The following is a 26,501-nucleotide window of genomic DNA, read 5'->3' on the forward strand; positions in this document are numbered from 1 at the left end:
CTCTCACTTCGCATGAATATAACCCGGATAAAGTCGGTCATGGACGTTGGGTACTCGTTTACCCAACAATCAGAGATCTGGGTGAACGCAGATATGTTGTTTTTGTGGTAAATATTAATTTGGCACATTTAGAGCGTTGAGCTCTGTATCTTAGATTCACAGATGAATAAAATGATCCATACATCACTGGTAACATGCAAAGAGACACAGCCTCTCCTCTTTGAACAGTGAGGATTCTTCCTCCCACGCTGCCTCTTCCTAAGACAGACAGTCAGTTCCACATGAAGAGGAAATAATATAAGACGACCCCTGATCTCTGATGCGACACCCACATTTCTTTCAATATCTTGGCTCTCGTTTTTCCTCTCTTCAAGCTGTAGAAGTCATTCTCCATTTAATATCCTTAAAAAAAAGATGCTGTTTGAATAGCAGTGATAAGGGAATGAAGACTCTTAGCAGTTTTCTGTCATCGCCTGTTGTTTTGCAGCTGACAGCTTGTGCAGCCTTCTCGTGTCTTTCCAACCCCAAAAGTTTCAGGGTGAAACGAGCGTAACATAAAAACTTTGTGAGCGTATGGACGGGGTCTGGCTCTCCTTTCCATCTCTGCTTTCTATCTCAAAATGCTGCCAAAATGTCTTTGCGTCTGTCTTCGCTGAATTTCCGTAGCATTCCTCGGCCCTGCATCGCCACATTGCTACTGGTCTCTTCCTGTGTGTGTCCAACCATATTGAGCAATAACAAACACATCATACAGTTTGGCAATAGTTTTATTAAACCACACAGATTTATGAAGCGAAAAGCTCCCTTGAAACGCTGACTTGGGATTTGGAGATCGCGGACTGTGTTCGGCTACATGACAACATTTTTGTCATGTGCTATTTGTATGAAATAATACTTTCTTGTTAACTCATCATTTAGTTGTCCAGACATACACCTGGATACTGCTTACCACTAACCTCTACATTGTTTTTTTTGTCTCATAATGTCCTCTATAAAACAGTAATCACGTCGCTTTAGACCAGGAGTCTTCACTGTTTTTCAGGCCAATGACCAACAAACTGATGGAGAGATTAAGTAGGGGCCTCCTACCTACCTAAGCTATCCATTATCCCTTTACTAAAATTATGTTGTATTCATGTTAATGTGCATTCAAATTTATGGGGGAAAATTTAAAAAAAATATATAAAAAATGTCCAATCAACCAAAGATTTTGCGACCCTCCCGCAGTACCTCTGCGGACGCCCTAGAGGTCGCGAACCCCCTGTTGAAGACCCATGCTTGAGAGAATATCTCTATTTGTAAGCAAAGAGCACATTCACACACACTCAGTCTCACGTAAACACAACTCCTACTCACACAGACATGCACAGAAACAAATATATGGGAACCAGCCACGTGTTTATGTGAGTGTTAAGTAGGCTCCGACACTTTGGAATGTAATTACCCACAAATGCAGCAAGTAATGAATTTAGCAATTCATAATTATAGATTCATGTCATGTATATAAGTCTTCACACATATACACACAAACAAACAGCGCATGTGTGTGTGTGTGCGTGTGTGAGAAAGTGTGAGACAGTAATCCCTCTCATTCACACGCGCTCACACACAGCCTGAAGGAGGAATACTTGATAACGCTCCATCCTCCTCTCCAAATTTTCTGCTTCTTTTGTATCATCTGAAATGATTTGCATCTATTTTACTTTTTAATGGGGCTTTGCAAAGTAAACCATTGTTCCTTAGTCCCCTGCAGACATCCTGGTTGCAATTAGTCTTTTTTTTTCTTTTTTTATTCTTTCACGAGTATTTGGTATTGCAGACATTTTTTTTTTTTGTGTGTGATTTTGTTCCACTTTCAGTTTCAATTTAAATGCACATCCATGGCATTGTGAAATTTTATTTCTGGTTTCTTGGAAAGATATCCCGTGGGTTGTAAAAAAGTTGCAAACAGAACTGTACTATCTTGTCTCCATTACATGAGATTGTTTTTCAGTGTGTCTGTGTTCTACTGACGTCTTATTGGATCATGCATGCCCTCTGAGCTTCAGCTGAGATGACTGTGCCGTGTCTCCGATGTGCTTTTGCCGTGCTGGCTTTAACAGGGATATTTTTGTCAACCTCTTTCGTTTTGTCCTCCCACCTAGCCTGATTTATCACAGGGAACGCTCGCTCAATTCACCCGGTGTATATCCCACAGCTATTAGTTGTTCCAATAGGTGCCTATCATTTTCCATCCGAATAAGCTCTTTTCTTTTTGATGCTTTTTAAACTGTCTTGTTTGAGTTCAAGATTGAGTAGTGGGATTAAGCGGGATGCCTGCCCCCGGGACTTCTTATCCCATCCTCCGGGAACCCTTTTCTGTCTGATTGCGAACCTTGATCCACGGGGGTTTATCTTTTATCTTTGATTTGTAGCACCTCTTCTCTGCTAATGCCTCTGCAAGCTGATCTGTGCAGCCATGTACCTCTCGTCTCGTGTTCTTCAACGTAGCTCACTGCTGTAGCTCGCTGTTTGGTTTGGATTTTATTTACAGCCGTCAGTGTGGCGCTTCAGAGTAAAGATGTCGTCTTTGATCTTGCGTGAGTGAGGGCTCAACTCGCGAAGCCAAGCGTGAGCCCGCAACAGAAAGGAGAAAACGTGGGGGAAAATTCGAATAATCCTCAGATGGGTGATGATCAAGATAAACATAATACAAATTTATCTTTGTGTTTAAAAGTATTAAAGTCTACTGACCTCCATAGCTGAAGCTCAGTAATTGACTGGAGATTAAGTGTAAAACTAACAAGATGCAGCGTTTCAGTGGCTAATGTGCATTCTTGATACAGTAATTTGCTGCGCCCTAAACTGATCTGATCGAGCCAGGTCACAGGTTGTTTGCTTAGGAATAGACAGTAGCTATGATGGGAACGCGTCTACTTTTATAGAGCCCATCATGTATATATTGTATATACTATATTGTTCAAGTGATCTCCTACACACCTGACAGGGAGTAACTGGTTGCTTGCAATCTACAACCTCACCATTAGATGGCACTTAATCATACAACCTGGCCCTTTAATTTAGATACACATACATATGTTTAACTTTTTCATTTCCCAATATGTCAAACCATTTTCAATATTTTACAGAATTTCATTGAAGGTAATTTCGAGAGGAAATGAGTTTTCCCGACTCTGTAAACCTGAACCCAAACTTGGAGGAGGTCATGCTGCATTCTCCATCTGGCCTCTGCGGTCGGCGTTTGGGAACGAGACAAACAAATGACACTGGTTGGTTGACAGATGAGATATACACTCAGTGGAAAGTCAAGAGAAAATGAAAAGGCTGGGGGAAGGAAAGGATGCCAGATGAGAGGACTTTGATCCCCTGAAAATACCCTCCATTCACTGGCAGAAGTTATTAGCACCTGAAGCCATCCATCCTAAAGCCGCAAGGCTGAGGGTATAAAGTGACGCTTAATCGTTTTATGAAATAAACAAAAACTTAGCACGAAGATGTCAGTGTCAGAGCTGGTGCCGCTCATTTGACATTCATAAATAAACTCCTTTGTTTATGGAAATCAGGAGGAGAGAATATTATTCAGGGAATTATGGAACTCAGTAGAAGTTCAGTCAGTACAGCGGCGAAGTCTATGCATATATTAGAAATCCCGATATATTCAGTGACAGTCTGAAATCCAGGTACATTATAATTTATGCAGCTGGGAATGTAAGACGCTTAGAGAGTGCAATTCTGTCATGGAGCACTTGTCAGTATGGGTTGCATTTTGTTTCAGAATCCCCTAACCCGAGTATGGAGTAAACAAATGCAGACGTCTCAAGATTATTTATTGTTTAAGTGGTGATACGACAAGACGATTTCAATGATTAGAGCCGTCCTCATGCTGCGCTGCCTCCCTGCATGTCAAAGCGCTAAACACAGATCTGCTCCAGAAACAAAGAGATATTAGTGGCATGAGACCAGACCTTTAAGTAAACATCTTAGTGGAAACCCTCGGGATGCGGTGACATTAGTGTGAATTAATCACCTGGATGCAGATCAACTGAAGCTTTGAGAGCAGTAATCACACCAGTGTTCTTCTTTTGTTAGCCGAGCTGTTTGCATGACTGACAATGTTCAGCGCTGTGATTATTATTCCGTCTAATTACGCTGTAACTCTTGATTGGCAGATTTACTAATTCATCAAAGGAGGTGAATGTGTTGGAGTTCTGCTACAGACGGATGAGAAAACATGGGCTGTAGATAAAAATAGACCTCTTTGAAGGTTTCTCAAGATTGGTTTTGGAGCTCAGTGCAGACGTAGCCATCTTGGCTGTGTCTGACAGCTAACTCAGTAATCCAAAAATGAGTGAAGAGGTGCAGAGTGAGTGTAGTTTAGGCCAGTGGATAATGCACAGACCTGTCACTCACACTGGCATGACCTTTGAGTATGCAGAAGTCTAAGCCTTAGATTTAAAGATACGAGTTCTATAAATAGTCCTAGTTCATCTCTAGCTACCACCATCTTTTATTATTATTATTATTATTATTATTATTATTATTATTATTATTTACTAGGCTGTAAACATGTTTATTTTTGCTGGAAAGTTGGGTATTTTAACATGTTGGTCTGTTGAGATTAACTTGCCTTTGAGCCTCAAGTTGCCAATCGAGGAACTCAATTCTGCATGGCGTCATTTTCATGCCTTGATGTTGCCACTTGTTAATTCTTTTTTTTAAAAAATAAATAAATCAATCAAGACTTAACCTTGAAACAACTGCAAATTGTTTTACTGATGATGGAAACAAACCTGCAGTATGATTAGCGTGCGTAATGCAAGCTGAACCTGAAACAAATCCTACAACAAATTACACACAAAAAAAGAGAGAGATTTGAAAATGAGATTGGCACACGCTGAAAAACCTGAGTTTAAATTCCTAGTGTGGGTTTCCAAGAACTCAAGATCCTACAGTTCCTATAATGAAATTCACTTTCATTAGACTCTGGCAAAGACAAGTTTTGATTCTATTCAACCCCACACATCGAGTTTGTAATCCTTTCTGATGACTTTTTTTCAAACTCTGGAAAGTTAATGCAGAGATCTACAAAACTGATGGAAACCTTCGATTCAAAATGCCATTGCATGCAAATGTTTCTCATGTCGTTTGCCTAATGGAATAATTGCCTAAGTCATAAGTCTTCAACAAGGCGTCCATGACCCTAGGGGGTCCACGGAGGGTGTCCATGGGCTGAAAAACTTTGAAGACCCCAGGTCATATTTGAACATTTGGTATTTTTGTCAAAAAACTACTTTATGCTATTAGGCTAACGAGATGAAACTTTCATTATTAGATGCATGGGACTTTACTTGACCCTTGACATTTAAGACAGAGAATATGGGATGGTGAAAGTTGGTGAGACCGTAGGACTGTGGAACGGTTGGTTGGTTGGTTCAGCTGTGAAATGGTCTGAGGCAGATAGGAAATACTCAGAATTTTGAATTCTGGTGGTCCCTCCGCAAATTAATGCAAAGATCACCACAACTGCAACCTTGAGAGACAGACAGAGGGGGAGAAAGGAAGGAGAAGGAATAATGGGCGGGACACGTTTGCAAAAAGCAAAGCATAGAAGCTGCCAGGAAACATAAAGATATGGAACTGAATGTACGAGAGGAGTTTGCTTTTGAAGATACATCTCTTCCTTTTGGTTTAACCTGGTTTGAGGAGGCTAAATGGAGTATTTTTGTATTTGTGAAGGGTCACGTAACTATTTGTATAAGAATTATTATCCGTCTGCTCCCCCCGGTGCTACAGAGCTTTTAAGGCTCTTGCTTTTGTTTCACTGACCTCAATTTTGTTAGGGTTTGGTTCAAAAGAGAAACGAAATGCGAGACGTAAAGGCAATAAAGCGGGATCAAAAACACTAAGGTGAATTTAATAAAACTTACTTAGTGGTAAGTGACAAAAGGTGGTGTAGGGTTGAAATAGTCCAAATGTAATTAAACCCCAAAACACTATAGAAGCCAAAACTTGTGGAGCCCACAAGCAGGAACTCTGGATTCACACAAGGCTAGACAAAATGACAAAGACAGAGGCTAACAGGTCAGCGTGACACATGGAAACAATAAGACGAGGCTAACAATCCAAAGACAGAAAGTCAAGTAAAGCATTAAGGAACTTTGAAAATGAAACAGGAAACAAAAACTAACACAGACTTATCTTGATGAATTAACCTTCACTGCTCTGAAAGTGTCTCTGGCAGCTCGATGAAGTTAGCAGCGAGTTGGTGAACACAATTTACTCTAACTAGCATATGATGATCCCCTGAATGCATGAATACGTTTGGCTTGATCCCAAACATTTGTTCTTCCGTCCTTGAGCCTTGCGATCGTGTTTATTCTGAAATATAGTGAAAATAATTAGTTTTCCTTCAGAACTCACGTAGCACAGAAGCTGTCAGAACACAGTACATGGCACAAACTTTTCCAGACAGAGTGCTACTGTGAAGCCTAATTTATGTTCATTAAGGCATGTAGCAGAAATGGAAAAACCACGTTCACTTTGGGTTGTTACTTCACAGTTAAGAGAAAGGATGGGCACGCCTACGACGGGTGACTACAGCTGAGTTATTAGCTGTCAGAGCTGGAGAGTGACTTGGGAGCCTCCCACCTGTTCCATGCGGTCACACCGTGCAGGGAAATGCAAGATGGCTCCCGTGAGTCTGGCTGGCAAGCTCTAAATAACTCTTATTTACATATGATGCACGCTTCTAGTACTCAAACGGAAGTCCGTGCCACTTAGAAAAACAAACATAAAAGCAGATGTTTTGGCTAACAGCATGGGCAGTGCATTGAGCTAATGCACAGAAGTCTAGACCATGGTGGGATCAAGCACAAAGCGGGATTGTTCGCGGTGCTGTCCATGTTTACTTTTATAATCCCACATCTCACTCCTGACTGCCCATTTGATGTCTTTCTGCTCCCGGGAAAGGAAGTTTGTGGGATGTCATGGCATTGGAGACGGGCTATGAATGAATTATTTACACAGAGCCAGGGAGAGTCCCTTTATTACAGGAGGCTTGTTTTGAACAGCTGAAACTCAAGAGCACTCGAGGCTTTCTTGCCTCATCACCACTAACCATATTCTTGCCACTTCACTGGGAAATGACAGGCAGCGTATCAGAAAGGTACTTGAGTGCAGACAACAGAGCTTTTAATAAAGAGTGGGGGGGTGGGTCAAATAAAAATCAGCCGTGTGCAATCATTGCACAAATGTTTTCATAATGAAAATACTTAAATGCATGACTAGGAAGATTGCGTCTGCAATTAAACGCAATGACCTCTTGAATATGAATCACATCACACTGGAGGAGATAACAGTCCAATCAGTCCACGCTGTGGAGGCCTCGTGTATTCAGTTACATCTTAATTTGTTTACTCATCGTGGAGACGAGTCTCCCTGTCATAATCAGTTTGGTTTTCCTCTGGTCAACGATCCCGGGCGTCTTGGTGAGCACGCTAAACACTCGACCAGAACGCACTGCACCGGAGCAGTGAGATGTGTACTCATTAAAAACAATTAGCCTGATCAGCTGCTAAGTTCGGAGTGAAAGTGGGCGTGAGGCAGTGTTTTGTTTCGCAAAGATGCCCGTCCTTTTATGTAAGGCAGGGGTCTTCAACATTTTTTCCCACAAACTGATGGAGAGATTAAGTAAGGACCTCCTACCTGCTATATGTGCTGTATATAAAATTCGGCCTGTTATTTATAAATATTTTGCATTCAATATTAAGCTATTCAGATAAATGTTCTCTTTTTTATTTCAAATATGTACAACAGTAGGGTAGTTGTGCAACTGCCGCAAACATAAACACACCTATATTTACCTTGCACCGTTAGCTTCTCTTCAGCTAATATTGCAGCGTGCTTCTGGGATTTCACCTGGGGACTGCACCTGACAGAGTCAGCGTGTAATATGTGGCGTGATTGACTCAGCAGCGATGAGTACTGTGTACAGGAGGCTTAGATTGACAGGTCTCGGCTAGTGTGAATGGTGTGCTGTTGAGGCAGCTCCTGTATCGCTGAATAAGTGAAGTGCTAACTGAAAGATAACGTCTTCTGCCTCCATTTATCCCTTTGCTGAAATATGTTGGATTCATGTCAATGTGCGTTTAAAGAAATTTAAATTTGTGGGGGAAAATGTCTAATCAACCAAACATTCTGCGACAAGGACCCCCAAACTGACGGAGAGATTAAGTTTTATTTTCTATGTTAAACTCAGCCTAGTGCTGTTTATAAATGTACATTATTATTATCATTTAAAGAAATACAGAAACTGTTTAAGACCTATGAGTTAAGGCATTAGCTCATCCAAAATTGGTAACAGCTGGCAGAAATATTCACCTTAACGTGAAACACAAAAGCATTTATTTTTAGATCTTTTACGGCTACATGCACAGACTGATTCAGGGGCTGGGTTTTCTGATGTCGTCCAGTTTCACAGTCACCTCTTAAAACCGAGTTGTCTGAAGAATGCTCTGTTCCATCCCCTAAAACGGCGGTTTCCTGATTTATTATTGTTCAGTTGACAAGCCTTTATTTGTCTTAATGGACTGAACCAGATTGCTATTACACCAGACCTGTATTGTGTCCAAGGGTGGTAATTTCTACCTGATGTCCCAAGGTAATACTAATCCTGTGTGAACAGAGTTTATGGAATATTTGAAATGTCCAAACTGTCCAAAGTCTCCACTAGACATCAACATCATCCCTAGATAGCTGATCCTATTTTAGTGTCTTTTGTCCGTCCATTGCAGCAGACTTCCATTTGTTATGCAACTTCACTGTATTCCTTATCCACCTAAAGAAAATTCCCTCACTTATTTATTGGATTCTTAGTCTGTTAAAGACAGCATGCATTTCTCCTTGGAAGTATTTCAGTTGTCTTGTGTCTCATTTGATTTCTTTACTAAATATACAACAGTACAGGGAATACAGGAGTAGGTTTGTGCTAAACTGTGTTCTGTGGAACACAGACAGATGAGTTGAAAATATGATGCGTGCCACCACAACAGGAACCTGTTTAATGTTTAAAGAATGTGCAGGCGTATGAATCTTCTGGATCTGTCCTGGGAGGGAGGAAAAAAAGCCTTGAAAATGGAGCTGGAATGGCGGAGAAAGAGGGAACTGGAGCGGGAAGGAGTGCCGGGCTTTTAAAAGGGGGAGAATGTAGCAGACGAGAGGGAGTGTGAGGAGAACGGAGGGTCGGAGTGTAGACGGGGAGAGGGGTGGATGAGAGAGCCGTAGAGAAACAGGGAGAGAGGGGAAATAGATTAAAGGAGCGGAAGATATATGGAAGCAAAAGGAAAGGCCAGAGAGGAAATGAGAACGCGGAGGAAAGTGGGATTGGGGATGAGGAGGAGGGGGAGGAGGAGGAAGAGGAGGAGGAGGAGGAGGAGGAGGTGAACGCACAGGGAGGACATCATGAGAGCTTGTTCTTTTTACCTTAATTGGAGAGACCGGCATTCGGAACCATTTTAGATAAATGATAAAAAAACAAGTTGAGCAGCACAGCTTTCACCGTTCACCATTTACCTGTTTCCTTTCAGTCTTCGAACACAGAAATATGTGACTCAGAGCAGCACTGACTGATCACGCTGTCAGGTATTTTATCTCGCCTCTCGAAATTGCACTCCGTCATTATGACACATTTTTGCTAAGACGTACGTCTCATTTCGGTCTCATTTCTTGTTTCTAACCAAACAAACACACACTATCATATATTGCCGGATAGTTTGAACATGAACTTGCAGAGACTTCTGTGATATATGTGATTATTCATCACAGGCATTTTTGTGTGTTTGTGTGTGTGTGTGTGTGTGTGTGTGTGTGTGTGTGTGTGTGTGTGTGTGTGTGTGTGTGTGTGTGCGTGTAGTTTTGTGCAGGAGATGATTGGAAAACTTTCCTTTGCTAGTACATCAAGAGGCTCTGACATGCAGTGCTTTCAAATGTAATTAATGCAGTGAATTACATGAATGTGCTTTTCAGTCCGACGTTTAAAGTGATTGTGCACCTTTGAATGCATCATCAAGGGGGACTGTTAAAAATGGTTCCTGTTAGCATACTGCACTTAGTGAGAACGTAACTACGGCATGGTAACAAAAGATTTCTCAGAAGGGGTGAATAATAGTATTTCTTCTTATTTCTTATTATATAAGTCTGGCCTTCATGGGGCATGATACATAGCAATACATATCGGAGTTTTACATATAGGAACACATGGATGTGTGTATGATACATTGCACACTCAATGATATTGTTCACTCTTTTGCACAGCTTCTTATTAAATATACAAAACGTCATGTTCTTTAAATTATGTAACGTTTCACCAGTTAATGCAACTATTTATACATATATAAAAAAGATCAAATTAAATTTGTACATATTCAATACACGTGCACCACGTGTTTCTAGGCCTCCGCACACAATGTAGACATGTGTTCAGCGTTAGTGTTCAGCGGAGAAAGCCTTGAAACCTCCCAGAAATTTACTATGTCTGATGCTTTATAATTCTCTTGCCAGGAAGCTTTGACGCAAAAATAACTTTATGGGAACTGTGATGTCTGTAGATGCGCTGTTGTGGTTGTAATCTCTCAGTAGTAGTAAATGGTAAGGACACTTCACTTGAAGATCATGGATCAGTGCAAATATTTCGCTCTTCAGCCAAGCATTACATGGCGGTAGCATCCACAATCTGTCCGTTTGTCAAAGTAATCTGCCCGAGCTTGCTCTTTAATCCGGCTAATTTGTCACTGACCGGGACGGGGAATCCAAATCACGTCTGCGTGGCTGCTCTTTTCAGACTGAGCGATGGGCTCTGAAACTGTGGGGAGTCAGGGGAAGGAAGATCGGGCCGCCTCGTCCTCCATCACTGATGTGATGTCAGCACAAATCTGGGTTGTCGCTGTGCCTGAGATCCGTCACTACAAGAGGAAAGAAAAGAGATGGGTGGCTCTGTGCCTGCCGCTGTGATATAAGGATGACGTGAAAAGAGGGAAGTTAAAGGAGATGAATGGATGTACTGAGGAGGAGCAGCAGAAAAGGGAAAACGCATACGTATATAATTCAAAGGCAGCATTGCTTTGCACACCAAAAGGACTAATAAAAATAAGAAAGCAACATCCTTTAAACATTTTAAACAATGTATTAATAATCTATTTTACTTTCAATGTGGTCCAGAATCTAAATGGCAAATAATTTTGCATTCTTCCTGTACAAATCCCAGTTGAAATTAGCTGAACTTTCACTTCATCTGCTGTAGCTTTTAGTGCTGAACAGCATTCTTGGAGAGCCGCATACTGTTTACTTTGCCCTACGCACTCCCTCATCCCTTTTGAGTGCTTTCCAATGTCTTCTCAACGGGGGTTTGTGTCTCTAATGAGCTACACATGTTTCACGCCTTACTGTTCTTGTCACATTGGACCCATTTGCCCACAAAATACTCTGAGGTCTATGTTTAGAGATGAATGGTATGCTATATAGAGCTAATGGATATGGCAGAGACCCATAACTATGTATAGAAAGAGCCATCTCTCCTAAATATAGCCCCAAAGGTTTTAGTTGGACTAAGCCGTCACGTGTGAAGCAGGGATAGCAAGATATGAAGTGTGCGGTTGGCAAATGCATTATTGATGGACAGAGAGTGTGTTATAATGTTGAAATGTTCCAAGGTATTATTGATGCCTGAAGTCTTACCCCGACACACACACCAAAGATTTCCTACGCCAACACTACCGGTTTAACAAGCTTCCCATTGAATGATAATGTGCTCAGTGGTTTTCTAGACTACCACTGATCATGCTAAGCTAGGCTAACAGTCCCCTATCTCCAGCTTCCTTGGGCAGAGAAACTTCAGAGTGATACTGACTGAAGAACAAACTGTCCTAGTAAGCTAACTGTCTGGCTGCCTCGCCAAGACACCGGAAGATTGATACCACTCGCTCGCATGTATATTTAATATGAAGTTACCAGGAGCACCTGGTTAGCTTAGCTTAGCATAACACAACACTCAGTGACAAGCACAGAGAAGATTACAAGCTGTGCTAGAGCTATGAAATGTTCAGTGTAACTTTCTGTCTTATAAGTGGTTTTGTCGGAAGTGTTGTTAACATTATGTGAATGCACAAAGGTTTATATTTTCCTTTGCTAACGTATATTGTATACACACAGCTAAGAGGAATATTTAGCATTACAAAAATCTGTGAGAGCTTGGACATTTATTTATCTTGGCTTACATTTGTAACTGTCTGGAGTAGATACACCTGGCTTTCAAACCATAATGTGTGTGGAAAGTAATCTTAAATCCTAACTATGTTTAAAAAAAAACGCATTCAGTACCTGTAGTTTTGTTGGCATTATTTGTTGTTTGTTATTTATTTGTTTTTTGGAGGTACTGTATATGTCAAGCGTCTTGTTTCTGAACTGATTCCACAAAATGATTGTTCCTGAAAAAGAAAAAGTCAGATACGTGGCCCCAGATAAAACCAGAACATTGTTGATATTGTTGGACAGATTACACTGGATATATAATGTGACTAAGACTGAGCTTTAGATAGATTGTGGGATAGACACGGGCTAGCTGTTTCCTCCTATCCAGCCTTTATGTTAAGTGGAGAAGCTACTGGTGCAGACTTTGTATTTAGTGCTTGACCATGAGAGTAACATCGATTTTCTTTCCTGTCTGTCACATTTTAAGACAGAAAATAACCATATTTCCAGTATATTCCTTTCACTGCCAAGTGATTCTTTTCCTGTCAGACATTTGACTCTTTATTTCCAAACAACCTCGGTTAGAATCCATAATATCTGTTTTCTATCTTTGTATTAAGTGAGTAACATCAATGGTACTAAATCTTTTCTGCTGTTCTGCTGACTTGCTGTAACACATCTCTCTCAGAGGATATGTCAGTGAATTCACTTTTAGACAAATTCACATGGTCATGTTCACCCAGTGGTGACCGGCTGATAATTGACCGATGTAGTTACTCATGAATGTCTTTATAGATCTCTCTGCCTAGAGGTGATTTTTAGATCCGTAATTCTCCATTATCTGTCTTCGGTCATACTTTTGACCTTGATTGGCGTTGCTTGTATGCTCCTTTGTGTTCCTTTTCCATTTCTTAAAAACAAACACACACACATTGGTGTGAAGACATTCTGACCTTCACAAAGCATCTGATACTGGATTTATGATGGGACTGGAAATGGTTGAACAGAAACGAGCTTGAGATGTGGTTTCTTACTTACTATTTCCTTTTAGGTTTATGGCCACAGTGATTCATGTTTAATGTTGAAAGGAACTAGTATTTTAATATTTGTATTAGAGACATTTACCAAGTAAAAAAGACCAAAGAAAAGTTTTATTAGACAGATATTTTATGGATTTTATTTAGTACACTTTATGTTTAACTGCATCCATTAACAGTGAAATTTACTATGTGCATAGTCAGTATATTTCTTAATGTCATTTTCTAATTTTATCTGTGGATACTGCTGCATATTTTAAGAATCAGTCTGTTGATCTTTGTTCTGTACGGTTCCTAGAAAGGCAATAGCACATGATAGTTTCCAAAATATAGAAGAACATATTTATGTGATACTCAGTGAAACTAGATTGTTTTTTAAAATCTATTTGGACGGTATAGTACCGGGGTTAATGAATTTTCTGTCAATTGACCAATTAGTTAATAATGCTATTCATTTCAGCTGTACTATCCTATACGAAGATGAACAGGGCTTCATTCTAAATCTGTGTCCAAGATTTAGGCATGGCCTCATTCTAGATTTAGGATGGAAAACATGTGAAGGTAGTATATCCACTGCAGCATGAAAGAGAAATGGGACGGTTTTGCAAAATTCAAGGGATCCCTGGTCAGAGATCAGCACTCCTGGCCCTAAATTCTTGGCAGATGCGGGTTTATTTGTCATCCTAAAGCTAAGTAGCGCACCGTCAGTGTGCCTTTGAAGCCAAAACAAATGCTATCAATCCTGCTAACCTTTCACGGTGACTTATAAGACTTGCTCATGCATGTCTATCTGCTGAACAGCCAGCCCCCAGGGCTGCTGTGGGGTGCGGAGAACAACCAGTAGGTCGTTCTAACTGTTCAAACTGAGGACTGATGGGCTCCCAGCGGGGACTCCGCTAGCCAAAGCAAAGAGACCTGAAGTGAATCCTAATCTCACGTGCTCTCGGTTACTAAACTGGAAGATCAACTCCTGCAGTTCTACCGGGGTAGAGCCTAAGCACAAGATGATTAATGACCATCAGCTATTTTTGGTTTTCAGTTTTTCTTCATCTCTTTGCTCACACAGTGTTACTCTTTCTTGCTACTGTTGCACATGTTGGTGGGCTCACTCGCTGTCTCTCATCCACACAAACAACAGCGAGAAATGTCACAATCTGCTGTGCTGCTGTTGCAGTGTTTTGCATTTCAGATGAATGATTGCCGCGTCTGTTTTCTCCCGAGAAGCCGCAATCCTGATTTGAAACAACCCAATGTTTATTCGTCAGTCACTTTCACGGTAGACAAATTATTCTACTGGACAGTTTAACTTGTTTTTCTCTTCTCTCTCTCTAGAGATCCGCCTGTGTGAAGAAGATATGAGGTTAGCGGGTTTCTGTTGGATCCTTTGGTTTCTCCCAATGGTAAGAGCTCACTTTGTAATTCTCAGAAGGATACAAGGTAAATTTCTTCACAGCCCCACTTCTCATTTTGACCATTACGCAATGCAGCACGTGTGCATCGAATCACTGGGTTCATTTTTCATTAAATGGACATGTAATAGGTTTTGGTCCGATGGTTTTCTTTTATCAGCAAAAATCTCAAAATGTAATGATTAATTTTCACTCATCCTTTCTAATGAATAATTACAGCTTAGACTTTGCTCAGCTGGGTTGGGGAACCTAAAAGATGAATAATCCATGCTACACGTGGTTCTTTGAGTATTTGCGACACTATTAATATATCAGGTCTTCCCTCTTTTATGAAGAGGATCTCCATAGGGCAAAATGGGAATTTTCTTTCTCTGAGAAATTATTGTGCAATTGTGGTTGGTCGTCAGATGGTCGAAAGAAGATCACATTTTTAAGACTTTATTGCGGGTTTCCAAACTTTTATTTATCCTCTATTAACTTTTAATTTTTGTGAATTAGTGTGATTTAGTGTGTCTGTGATGTATGCGTGTCAGAGTTTTAATTGTATACCTGTAGGGAAGTCCAGAACAAAACTGCAAAATGCCTGAAAGCATTGCTGAGAAGGTTGAGTCACAGTGAGCGTTGTGCCCCAGCGACTGAGAGATTGCAACAATTAGCTTAATGCGTCCGCTGTTGTCATGAGTCAAAGATCTTAATATAGATACGTTATCTGAGACGAATCATGTGGAGGTGGAACACTTTGGCGATGTCATTTAAAAACGGAGAGTTTTGACTGATGACGATAGCCCACATGGCTCTCCTTACCAATGATTGCAATTGGTTTAATGGAAGCCAAATACCAGGACCTTTTGAGCTTTTACTGCAGAAGTGTTTCATGAATCACTAAGCCTTTAAAAAAAAATAAAACAAAAAACCATTTGGCTCACCCCTCTTTGGTGGCATTGTGAAATTACCGTTTCAGTTTCCTTTGCTGTTCAACATCGCCCTTGACAATGAGGCACTAAATGTTTTATGTCTGATATAACTGCTCTGCCTTTTGTTCCTGCACTTTTGTGCATTTTGAGTGGTCATGTTGATTTGAGAACACTGAGGAGCGGCCGTAGGCGATGAGAGGCCTTGACGTGAGAGGTTTGCAAGAAAAACAGAAGACATTTTTCTCATTGTGCTCAGCTGTGGATAATGGTGGTGGCCTGGTGGTCGTATGTATGACGTCATTTACTTCAATGCTTGGAGTGACATCATATGTACGGCTGCTAAACTGCTACATGGGACATCAGCTTCCTCACATCAGTCACTCTTTAGATGTTTTTTTCTTTTGTCCGACAGGTAAGCCAGATATTTTGGCCTAATGGGAATCCTTATTTCCTCCTCAAAGAGCCGAGGCAATGTGGATCTCAATGGCGGCAATCTCCTCCTGAAGTACAGAATGCATGAGTGCACGAGCCCGGCACTCTGAGAAGCTTAATTTCCAGCAAAAATGGGTTCTTTATCCCTCAGCGAGTGGCATTATCAAAATCAGCATTTCGCACAGCGGGCGCTTTCATTTTAATGCTACCTCCAAATACAAACAATGGAGCAGAGATAAGAGTCATCTGGAGGAAATCAACTGGCCAACTTCTTTTGTGAGCTCCCAAACGCTCCTTAATGTGCTACACAGGGTGGCGAGCGGGTGGAGATTCAAAGGAGGGGAACTTTTCCATCAGATTAAAATGTTTTTCGAATGCCATCCACGTTCATTCGTCTTCTCCTGAAAGTTTTATCTTGCAGAATTATACACGACACAACTTTATCAAGGCATGATCAAACTTTCAGACAATCTGAGCTAACATCGCCGTGATGAAACTTGTACTTTTTCTTACACCGTGGAGAGAATTCCACGAGATAACTCCCCGCCGCACTTACAACTCATCGTACAGCCAGTTTCTTCCCTCCTCCTCCTCCTCCTCCTCCTCCTCTCAACTCTAATGTCCTGTTGTCTCCACAGTGCACGGCGGCGGCGGGCAATGAGCCAATCTCGCACCCATCGCTCAACAATGGACAGAACATTATTGAGGGACGGAGTGAGGAGGCGCTGAGCCAGGGTCAATACAAATGTCTTGAGCTGTCCAACAAAGACCACCAGCAAAACAGAACCGGTGAGAGGCCCGAGTCCTTTTCAAGCTTCTTAAGGTCATATCGATTAGCTCTGAGAGCATCATGAGCGTAGTGATGGATCCATATAGCTGAATCTGTTCTTGTTAGATATAGTAGCTGTGGCTTAAACATGACTGACATGAAATAGTGTATTATTTTGGTGCTGGAGCTGATAATGATCTCCTCCATGGCCGTAGAGAAACGCCTCTGACAACATTGACATATTGAGGAAAATGTGTGTAGTTAATAATAGCCATTACACGTTTCCCTCTTTCCTCTTTTTTTAGATGTGTTCTGTGGTCTTATGTGGGACGGTTTGTTGTGCTGGGATGAGACACCAGCTGGAACATCTGTAACACAAAACTGTCCAGATCATCCTGACCTCAAATCAGCTGGTAAGAAAGTTTTGAACTTGTCTAATCTGACTACAACAACAACATGCCGGCTGTGCTCTGACACGCAGGAATCTGAACGTTTTAATTCCAGATCGGCAGGAACCGCAGGGAAATGATCCTGATTATGTGTGTGATGGAGACAATCAAGGGAGATATAGTTTCCCTTGAATAATTCAGTATTTGCAGATATAATATTAAAATACCACAGATTATAATTTTAAATGCCCTGAGCCTCCTCCTTTCTCTTTTTGAATGAGATAAACTCTACATAGCACATACCATTAACTCAAGCACAGAGGACACGCTTGCATCATCTGATAAGCATATATAATGTAATCATATTTCTCATGAGAGCACCTTTGGGATGTGGTGGAAAAGGAGATTCATATCATAAATGTGCAGCCGACAAATCTGTAGCAACTGTGTGATGCTATCATGTCATTATGGACCAAAATCTCTGTCCAACACCTATGTGTGCCACGAAGAATTAAGGTAGTTCTGAAGGGAAAACCTTTTACTAGGAAGGTGTACCTAATAAAGTGGCCGGAGAGTGTAGTTGTTCCCCAGGTTTTTCCTGTTCTTCCACTGCACTGTTCCCGCTTTTAAGTGAAGCTACTGGACTTGAAAGATTAATTTCCTAAAGAACTCCTTAACTCCACCTACAGGATAGGCTCCAGCAACCCCCGCAACCCTAGTGAGGAGAAGTAGTAGTAGAAGATGAGATGAGACTCCTTATCTCCCCCTATTCTTTCTTGGAAAGCAGTTTTGCATAATTCCTGTAAAGCGGTGTCTAGAATTCGCAGAGGATCATGAGCATGGTTAACATTAAACCAGCAACATTTGCTGCGCCTTTAAATATAGCCCCGGAGAACTGCAAACATGGCTACAGGCTCTCAAACACACCACAGGAGTAGAACATTTACAACAGTCAGTCCATGTGATAGCTATTATTAAAGAAACTGGATACAAGGTGAATCATTAGTCTAGTCCATTATGGTAGCCAAACACAATGAAAACATGCATTAATTTATACTGACATTGCACGTACCGCTTGGACTGCACCATACCTCTAGTTTCTACAGTATGTGCATTTTTATTTTTTTTTTTTACACTGTGGTGTAGTGCACGACTCAGAAATATCTAGCTGAAGAGATCCAGAGTCAAGTCATGTCTGATTTAGGAGATGCAATATGACAAAGAGAGGAGGGGTGAGGGAGAGGACAGAGTGATGAATGAGGAGTATGTAGAGGGAAAAAAGAACCAAAGAAAAGAGAAATTATCAAAAAAAAGACAGCGAAGCTGGAGTCAGAGAGATAGATGGGGAGATATAATATGAATGAGGGGAACGTAGAAGGTGTTTTCGTAAGAGATGGCTTATAAAGGATCTTCCCAATATGCGTGTGATGCTAGGAGTCCCCTTATGGCTCCTTGAAAGCTGATCCTGCTGATACTTGGTCATGGGGGAGCTGTACAGTTCGAAGTGGTCGTTGATCAGTTGATGAGCTGTTGGAGAGGGCTGCGCAGACGGGCTACAGTTGTTGTTGTCAGGAACTATTTGAGCTCTCGCTGCAGCCGTGGCTCTCCACTACATGTGGCTTTGAGCCGAATGTTGGAGAATTTGCCGGATAATTGCTCCAGAGGTGGAAATGTCAGTTTGACATAAGTTTTGTTGATGTGTGCCATGTTAAATTAAACACAGTTGTTTGGTAACGCCAACATTCTGGGTCCAATTTTTGTGTTCAGGTTATGCCAGTGTACTGAAAAAACACTGAAAGACGGAGCCAAACAACACAATGTTTCTGTACTAGACTCTATGCTAAGCAAACAGGAGCAGTAAAGTAAACCTGAAAGTAGTGTAATGTAGTATGTGAAACTTTCAGGATAATTATTGAGGGATTAATCTGTTGTCAAGCTGCCTATGTGTCAATGTTCTCTCTGTGCAGAAACAGTGACCAAATATTGTGATGAATTGGGTAACTGGGTCCAGACCGGCTCTACCTGTCAACCAGCTTTGGAGGACAAATTAGAGGTATTTATTCACTGGCTAGTTGCCTGTAAGTAATGGAGGAACGAGACATAGCTTACATCAGTTTCTGTGTTCACTGTATGCTCTAATATCGCTTCTGTTCCCAGAAGGAAATCCCCGGTTTTTTAAGGGATGCCGCGGAAAAGCCAACCTCAGGCGATAATGCAGAAAAAATGGTCCCTGAAAATGAAAAGAAATGCCAGGAGAAAATGAAGAACGATCCGCCTTATAATAAATCAGGTGGAAATACCAAAAAATAGATCTCAACCAACGTACGTATTCTCCATATAATTGAGAAAAGAGACCGGTAGACATTTTTTTTTGTGCTTATGTGTGTGAAGGTCTGTACTGTGGTCGTAACTGGGATGGTTGGCTGTGCTGGGATGACACTCCAGCAGGAACCTATGCCTCCCAACACTGCCCCAGTTACGTTGAGGACTTTGTCCCTACAGGTGAGCAGTGAGCCATAGATTTGTTCCTTTGATAACTTTTTGCCTCATCTTGGTGGAAATTTCTTAGATTTGTGTTTTGACTGTGAAAATTTGAACTTCATCTTCATAGAAATAGCTACGAAGTACTGCGGAGCAGATGGGCAGTGGTTTCACCACCCAGACAGCAAGAGGATTTGGACCAACTATACACTCTGTACAAACGCCCATGACAAGAGGATGAGGGTATTTTATTCTCAGTGTAATAAACTGTTCAATATTCATTGTACAGAGACTCACAGCTACTGAGCTACTCTCAGTCAATGCTCAGTGTGTCTGTTCAGGTTTTTCCGATCTGAACACTTGCATCTTTCCCCCATAGAAACTGAAGATGCTTGAGAACGAATATAAATGTCTCCAGAAAATAAACAAAGACCCACCGTACACAGCAGGTATACTGGTTCTGTCTTCCGTCCAAACAAATTCCTTGACGTGTGGTTTCTCTGTAATTCCAAGTTTCATGTTTAACCGCTGGAAGAGACCTGTTACCATGTTTTTGTGGCGCCACAGGTCCATACTGCAGTCGTAACTGGGATGGCTGGCTGTGCTGGGACGACACTGCGGCAGGGACCTATGCGTCTCAGAACTGCCCCGATTATTTTTCTGACATCAGCCCCACCGGTGAATATAACGTTCATAATCTGCTCATGTCCTGTTAACCTTTTCTTCTGTAAAGAACCGTACATGAGTAATGCATAACAGCACTACAGTGATATATTTGTCATGTAATTGTGCTTTTTAGAAAAGGCAACCAAGTACTGTGGGGAGGATGGGCAGTGGTTTCGCCAACCAGAGAGCAACAGGACCTGGACCAACTACACTCTCTGTTTTCTCGACACTAAGGACAGACTGAAGGTAATGTTTATGCATTAACTATGCAGCGGAAAAATCCTGAAACCATGAGGGATCCTGGTAACTCCAGTGGTGTGAAACAGTGTCGTCTCCCTTCCTGATTTCTTATTATTTTGCAAGTTTTCCACACTTGATTGTTTCAGATCATCAAACGAATTCAAATATTGGAAATTAATGTCTTTATTATTAAGATAAAGCTAAATCCAGACCTACATGGCCCTGTGTGAAAAAATGTTTGTCCCCTAATACCTGGTTGGGCCACCCTTATTGCAGGTTATTTGAAATGCTTGATTGTAGTTGTTGCTGTTGAGTCTTTTACAACACTGTGGAGGAATTTTGGCCCACGCATATTTACAGAATTGCTGTAGCTCAGCCACTGGAGGGTTATCAAGCATGAATCACCTTTTTAACTTCATGCAAAGCACCTAAATAAGATTCAAGTCAGGGCTATGAGTAGGCCTCTCCAAAATTCTCTTCAACTTGAGGTTACGAACAGATGGCCGGACATTCTCCTTTAGGAGTTTTTGGTAGACAACAGAATTCATGGTTCCATTTATCACAGCAAGTCTTCCAGGTCCTAAAGCAGCAAAACGGCTCCAAACCATCACACTACCACCACCAGATTTTACTCTAGGTATGATGTTCATTTTCTGTAATGCGGTGGTACTTCTATTCCAGATGTGATGGGACACACACCCTCCAAAAAGTTCAGCTTTTGTCTCGTCAGTCCACAGAGCATTTTCCCGAAAGACTTGAGGGTCATCAAGGTGTTTTCTGTCAAAACAGAGACGAGCCTTTATGTTCTTTTTGTTCAGAAGTGGTTTTGGTCTTGGAACTCGTCCATACAGGCCATTTTTGCCGAGTCTCTTTCTTATGATGGAGTCACGAACACAGATCTTAACTGAGCCAAGTAAGGCTTGCAGTTCTTTGGATGTTGTTGTGTTTTTTTTTCCGACCTCTTGGATGAGTCGTCGTTGGGCTCTTGGGATAATTTTGGTCGGCCAGCCACTCTTGGGAAGGTTTCACAATTTGTAGATAATGACTTTCACTGTGTAGTCCCAAAGCTTTAGAAATGACTTCATAACCTTTTCTGACTGATAGATCGACTGTTACTTTCTTTTTCATTTGTTCCTGAATTTCTTTGGATCTCGGCATGATGTCTAGATATTGAGGATCCTTTGGTTTACTTCACTTCGTCAGGCAGATCCTATTTATGTGATTCTGGATTGATTTCTTGATCAGGCCTGGGTGTGACTAGAGAAATTGAATTCAGGTGTGATAAATCACAATTAAGTTTTAACAGGGACATAAAGGGGAGACCGACACAATAAGTGATAATGATTTCTTTAATTTAAAACATTTTTTTTCTTTTTTATTTACATAGCTTACATCAGCTTGTTAAAGATTTATTTTGTATGGACATCACTCCAAATGCTACAGATTACAAGGGCAAGAATTTACATTACTTAGTAGGTTTACAATTTTGAACATCAAAGAAAGCAAAATCAGCCAAACAGTGGGAAAAAATTTGTGTTTTTTTTAAGAGATGGGGATTTGAAAGAGACGTGTGACCTAATGTTGCCAATTTATAGACTCATACAAATCTATCCTAGTGTATTAGAATAATTAATTTGTGAATGTGACTCAGTTAAGCCATGCTCAAAAACACTGTGTGTGTGTTTTTGTGACGTCTACTTAATTCCAATGTAGGCTGCCGCCCAGTTTTCCAGAGACAATGAAGTCGAGTCCACCAGCGAGGCTACAGTCAATCCAGAGGACGGGGAAATTGGCAGAAAAAAAATCCTCGACCGGCAGTACAAATGCTTTGAGAAAATGAACCGAGATCCGCCTTACAACAAATCAGGTGGAAATAATATCTACTAAAACTCTTTTGTGGCTTGCTGCTGTTGCTGTTGAGTCTGTGAATATTTAACTCCCTCTTGGGACCTGTTGGTGCTGCAGGTCTGTACTGCAGTCGTAACTGGGACGGCTGGCTTTGCTGGGATGATACTCCGGTGGGAACGTACTCCTCTCAAAACTGCCCTGACTACTTCGAAGACTTCGACCCCACAGGTGAGCAGTGAGACACGTGTGTGTTGCTTCATTAAACGTTTGCTCCTTTGAATAAAAACAGATGCTTGATTGCACATTTTAGAAAAAGCAACTAAGTATTGTGGAGAAGATGGTCAGTGGTTTCGCCACCCAGATACCAACAGGACTTGGTCCGACTACACACTCTGCAACGAAAACACACAGACAAAGCTGAAGGTAATTTTCTGAAGACAAAGCACCCAGATATCAAAAATCTATTGCATGGTGGTCAGGATAATTGTTTCTTTTGTGTGGGCAGACATACTGGAAATATGTGGTTCTGATGAGTTTACATAAAAAAAAAGAACTTCCCACACAGCAGCGAGACCAGCACACAGGGGAACTCATTACAATATTTAGGACCCATCAGAAACATACAAGTAGACTTTAAAATATTCCTTCCACAACAAAATGATGTTCCAAGAGTAGTTGATTATATTTAAAATATTCATTTTACTTACTTACTATTTTTTTGAGCGAGGATCACAACATCACAGCTGATATGACTGGAATGTTTATCCATTACGTGTCTGTTCCACATCTTTCATTTTGCTCTCACAAAAACTACTTTATCATTATTACCATTGTTTAGTCATTTGTTCTATTCATCATTTGACCGTACAAGCTTGCTTATTCTTCCCGTTACTGAATGACACGCTCTTTTGTATCTATCATTTATCAGAATGTTGCTTGTTGTCTCCAGACCACTCAACAAAAATGGTGTTTTCCTGCCATGGAATAGACATTTTAACCATACGTGTTAAAATTAAAGCTTTTAATCTGATCTTTTCCACCCTTGTTCTCATTAAACACACCACCTAAAAAACGGCGATGAGATATTTTTAACAAATTCCCTAAAGTTGTGTGGAAAAAAATGGTTAGAGCAGACAGTTATTTCTTCCATTTTATGTGTTTTTTTTATTCGCACAGTTTAACAGAAACTTGGGAATCATGTGTGTAAAATTGACACCCACCCATTCATAAAAAAAATTAACTGCATGAGAAGCAATAATAAGCACTGAAGATGGGTTTTGTGTGTAATGAAAATGATTGACAGGTTGAAAGCTACTGCTTAACAAATGAGACACGTAAAAGAAATCACATTTATTTCACTTACTTTCATTTCCTAGCAGTGTGTCATGTGACCTCTATCTTCTTTTTGTTTCTAACAGTCAGCCTTTATCCTGTTTTACATGGCAATTGTGGGCCATGCTCTGTCCATAGCCTCCCTGCTGATCTCTCTGGCCATCTTCTTCTACTTCAGGTAACGGATTCAGTGTGATGTTCCCGTCCTGCACATATGATCTTAGCACCACGAGGAGAGCGCGGTCACGCGTCACAATGCCACGTTGATTAATTGCCGCTAGATTTCTCCTCCGAGGCTCAATCATCTTCCCCGTCAATAGTGGATCTGACAGGCGCGCAGATGGCGTTGGGGCGGACCCATCATGAGTCGTCTCTGCGTTATTTAGAGTCAGCGAAATCTTCAGCCTGCTTCTCTACCACAGAGCACACGAAATTTGACAGATTCGAACGCTCGCTCCAGAACACAAGGTTCACCCAGCTTGTGTGGATTTTTGTTCACTGGGGCATTTAAAATGATCTACTAGTGTGAAAAAGACTTCACAGCTATAAAGATGGCCACGGTATTAAACTAGCACTGAATGTAATAAGCCACAAATTAATGCAAACCATTGGCCTTTATACAGAAAGTAACGGTTGCTAATTTCATGCCAGTTTAGTTTCCCACATTAATTTCATGCATATTGTGGATTCTGCACTGGAGATCTGTGACGTCCATTGAATGCTGTTATCAGAAGTGTGAGCACCTGAGTGCATTGCTCATTATGCACGTTCATCCCAATGTACCGCTGAATCCCAGAGGGAAGGAGTGCACTATTAAGCAGGACACTACTGGTGAAATTCAATTAGATCAGAGTCCAGAGCTGTGTAAGTAAAATAGAAGCATAATATTCAGTTGAAGAATATGGAAATAATTAAGCCCAAAAAGAGTTGTATGCAAAAGTGTGCTCGTTGTTTAAACTTTCCTACTGTGCAGGAAGACATGAACTTAATCATCATTATTTTTAAATGCCACAATAAGCAGATAAGTGTGGAAAACCTCGACATGGAAGAAAGGATGGGGAGAAAAAAAGTATTTCACTCTGTAACAATATTTAGAAATGTTGCTTTGTTGGCCGTGTAGCAGACAATGAGTTATAAATTTTGACGTGCTGAAGCTTGCTGACCTCCTAAACACAGCTGTTATCCAGAACAGATCATGTAAGAGACCTTCACTGTGCTGCAAAGTTTTATACACACTCATAAATCCAGAGGCCGTGTTTAGGGCAGGTGCATAATCACAAAACCCTGTGACCCTCTCAGAGTCCAACTCTTGAGACAGCAATTCAACATGTCATTCATAATTCATCCACGGCAAATTAAGAGCTCAATCAAGAACATATATATAATAAAGTAAAATAAAATAAAGTCTTTTTTTTTCTTTTCAGACGCAGTTCTGTATATTTATATCCAAAACACTTTAAATGTTGGAGGCTTGATTTTGTATAATAAGATCCAGATGTGAAGATTCCAGTGGTATGTGATGGTGTATAGCTGCACTACTCGGTTATTTACAACTCTACATCAACACTGTCAGCGTTCTCAGATAAAAATACTCCAGTTGCCTGTGGAAAAACAGGGTTTGGTTTAAAGTCCCGGCCAGAGACATTGAGACCTATGACAGTCCCATCAGTGTCTTCCATGAGGTTACACTCTGTGTTTTGACTTTCCCTTTTAAATAAAAATCCCTTGTATATAAAGGTTCATAATCTCCCGCATTTCCCTTTTGGACCTAAAACTGGACTGTTCAGTCGGAGGATACCGTGGGCTCTGAATGAGACAGTGAAAATGTTCAGTTTTATGTTGTTTTACACTTGCTCGAGGAAATTTAGTACTCTTCCTCTTTTCATCGGTCTCTGTGGGGTTTATGACTCATCAAAGACAAAATTGGCCATGGGCAATAAACGGATATAACTTTTGTAGAGGGCTTATTTAAAGGAGGTTACATTCTGTAAAAAATCAATTTACCGCAGTTTCAGTTCAGTGTTAATTCAGCTGCGGCCTGTTTGATCGCTGAATATCTAGTTTAACCATTACCAACATTAAAGGCTCTAATATGAATGACTTGCAAGCGGTTTTGATCCTAATAGTTGTTTTCACTTTGTCCGCCGTGCCTTTTATTATGCTATTAATTCTGAGTGGCCAGCCAAGCTAATGAGAAAGCACCCTTGGGTTCCATTATGCATTTAACAGCTCTTATTTAACAGCTCTTCTAGCATGTACAATTCAGGCCGTTTAGAGGCAATCCAGTATGCCGGTCGCAGGGATTTTATAATGGACACACAACACAATCAGTCTGAAATGAAAGATACCAATTATTTGATATTTTATCCACAGTGGCTACATTTCACTAACTCTTCAAGCATGCCTGTCAGTTTGATGTTGTTTTTTCAAATGTTGAATTTATAAATGCTTTCTGTCATTATTATAATCATGGCAAACAGGAGTCTGAGCTGCCAAAGGATCACCCTCCACAAGAACCTCTTCTGCTCCTACGTGCTCAATTCTGCCCTCACCATCCTCTACCTCGTCACTGTGGTCAACAATCCCAAAGTGGTGAGCAGAAACCCGGTGAGTAGATATCGACTACTGGGTCATGTTTACTGTGTTCACGAGAACAGCCCATGTGAACTCTCTCCTTTGTGATGTATTTACAAACCGAAGAGGGCGTGGAAGTTCATCTCTCATTGGTAGTTTAAAAGTTT

At 40.9% G+C, this 26,501-nt stretch overlaps 1 protein-coding gene across 2 annotated transcripts in view; it reads left to right on the forward strand.

Annotated features, from left to right (window-relative positions):
* The window catches only part of calcr (calcitonin receptor), a 54,021-nt gene that overhangs the window by 12,845 nt on the left and 14,675 nt on the right, over window positions 1-26,501 (forward strand). Inside the window, exons 2-16 of one of the 2 annotated variants that reach the window (XM_047605804.1) lie at window positions 14,613-14,680; window positions 16,674-16,824; window positions 17,110-17,217; window positions 19,161-19,246; window positions 19,351-19,483; window positions 19,585-19,695; window positions 19,805-19,917; window positions 20,054-20,123; window positions 20,242-20,352; window positions 20,474-20,586; window positions 22,294-22,447; window positions 22,546-22,656; window positions 22,739-22,851; window positions 23,847-23,938; window positions 26,241-26,367. In XM_047605804.1, the coding sequence (XP_047461760.1) occupies window positions 14,636-14,680; window positions 16,674-16,824; window positions 17,110-17,217; window positions 19,161-19,246; window positions 19,351-19,483; window positions 19,585-19,695; window positions 19,805-19,917; window positions 20,054-20,123; window positions 20,242-20,352; window positions 20,474-20,586; window positions 22,294-22,447; window positions 22,546-22,656; window positions 22,739-22,851; window positions 23,847-23,938; window positions 26,241-26,367 (1,638 nt within the window). In that variant the 5' untranslated portion in view covers window positions 14,613-14,635. The remainder of the gene's footprint in view (window positions 1-14,612; window positions 14,681-16,673; window positions 16,825-17,109; window positions 17,218-19,160; window positions 19,247-19,350; window positions 19,484-19,584; window positions 19,696-19,804; window positions 19,918-20,053; window positions 20,124-20,241; window positions 20,353-20,473; window positions 20,587-22,293; window positions 22,448-22,545; window positions 22,657-22,738; window positions 22,852-23,846; window positions 23,939-26,240; window positions 26,368-26,501) is intronic. The other variant, XM_047605805.1, reaches the window with a different exon arrangement.

Source organism: Mugil cephalus, chromosome 14, assembly GCF_022458985.1.
Source record: "Mugil cephalus isolate CIBA_MC_2020 chromosome 14, CIBA_Mcephalus_1.1, whole genome shotgun sequence".
Lineage (NCBI taxonomy): Eukaryota > Metazoa > Chordata > Actinopteri > Mugiliformes > Mugilidae > Mugil > Mugil cephalus.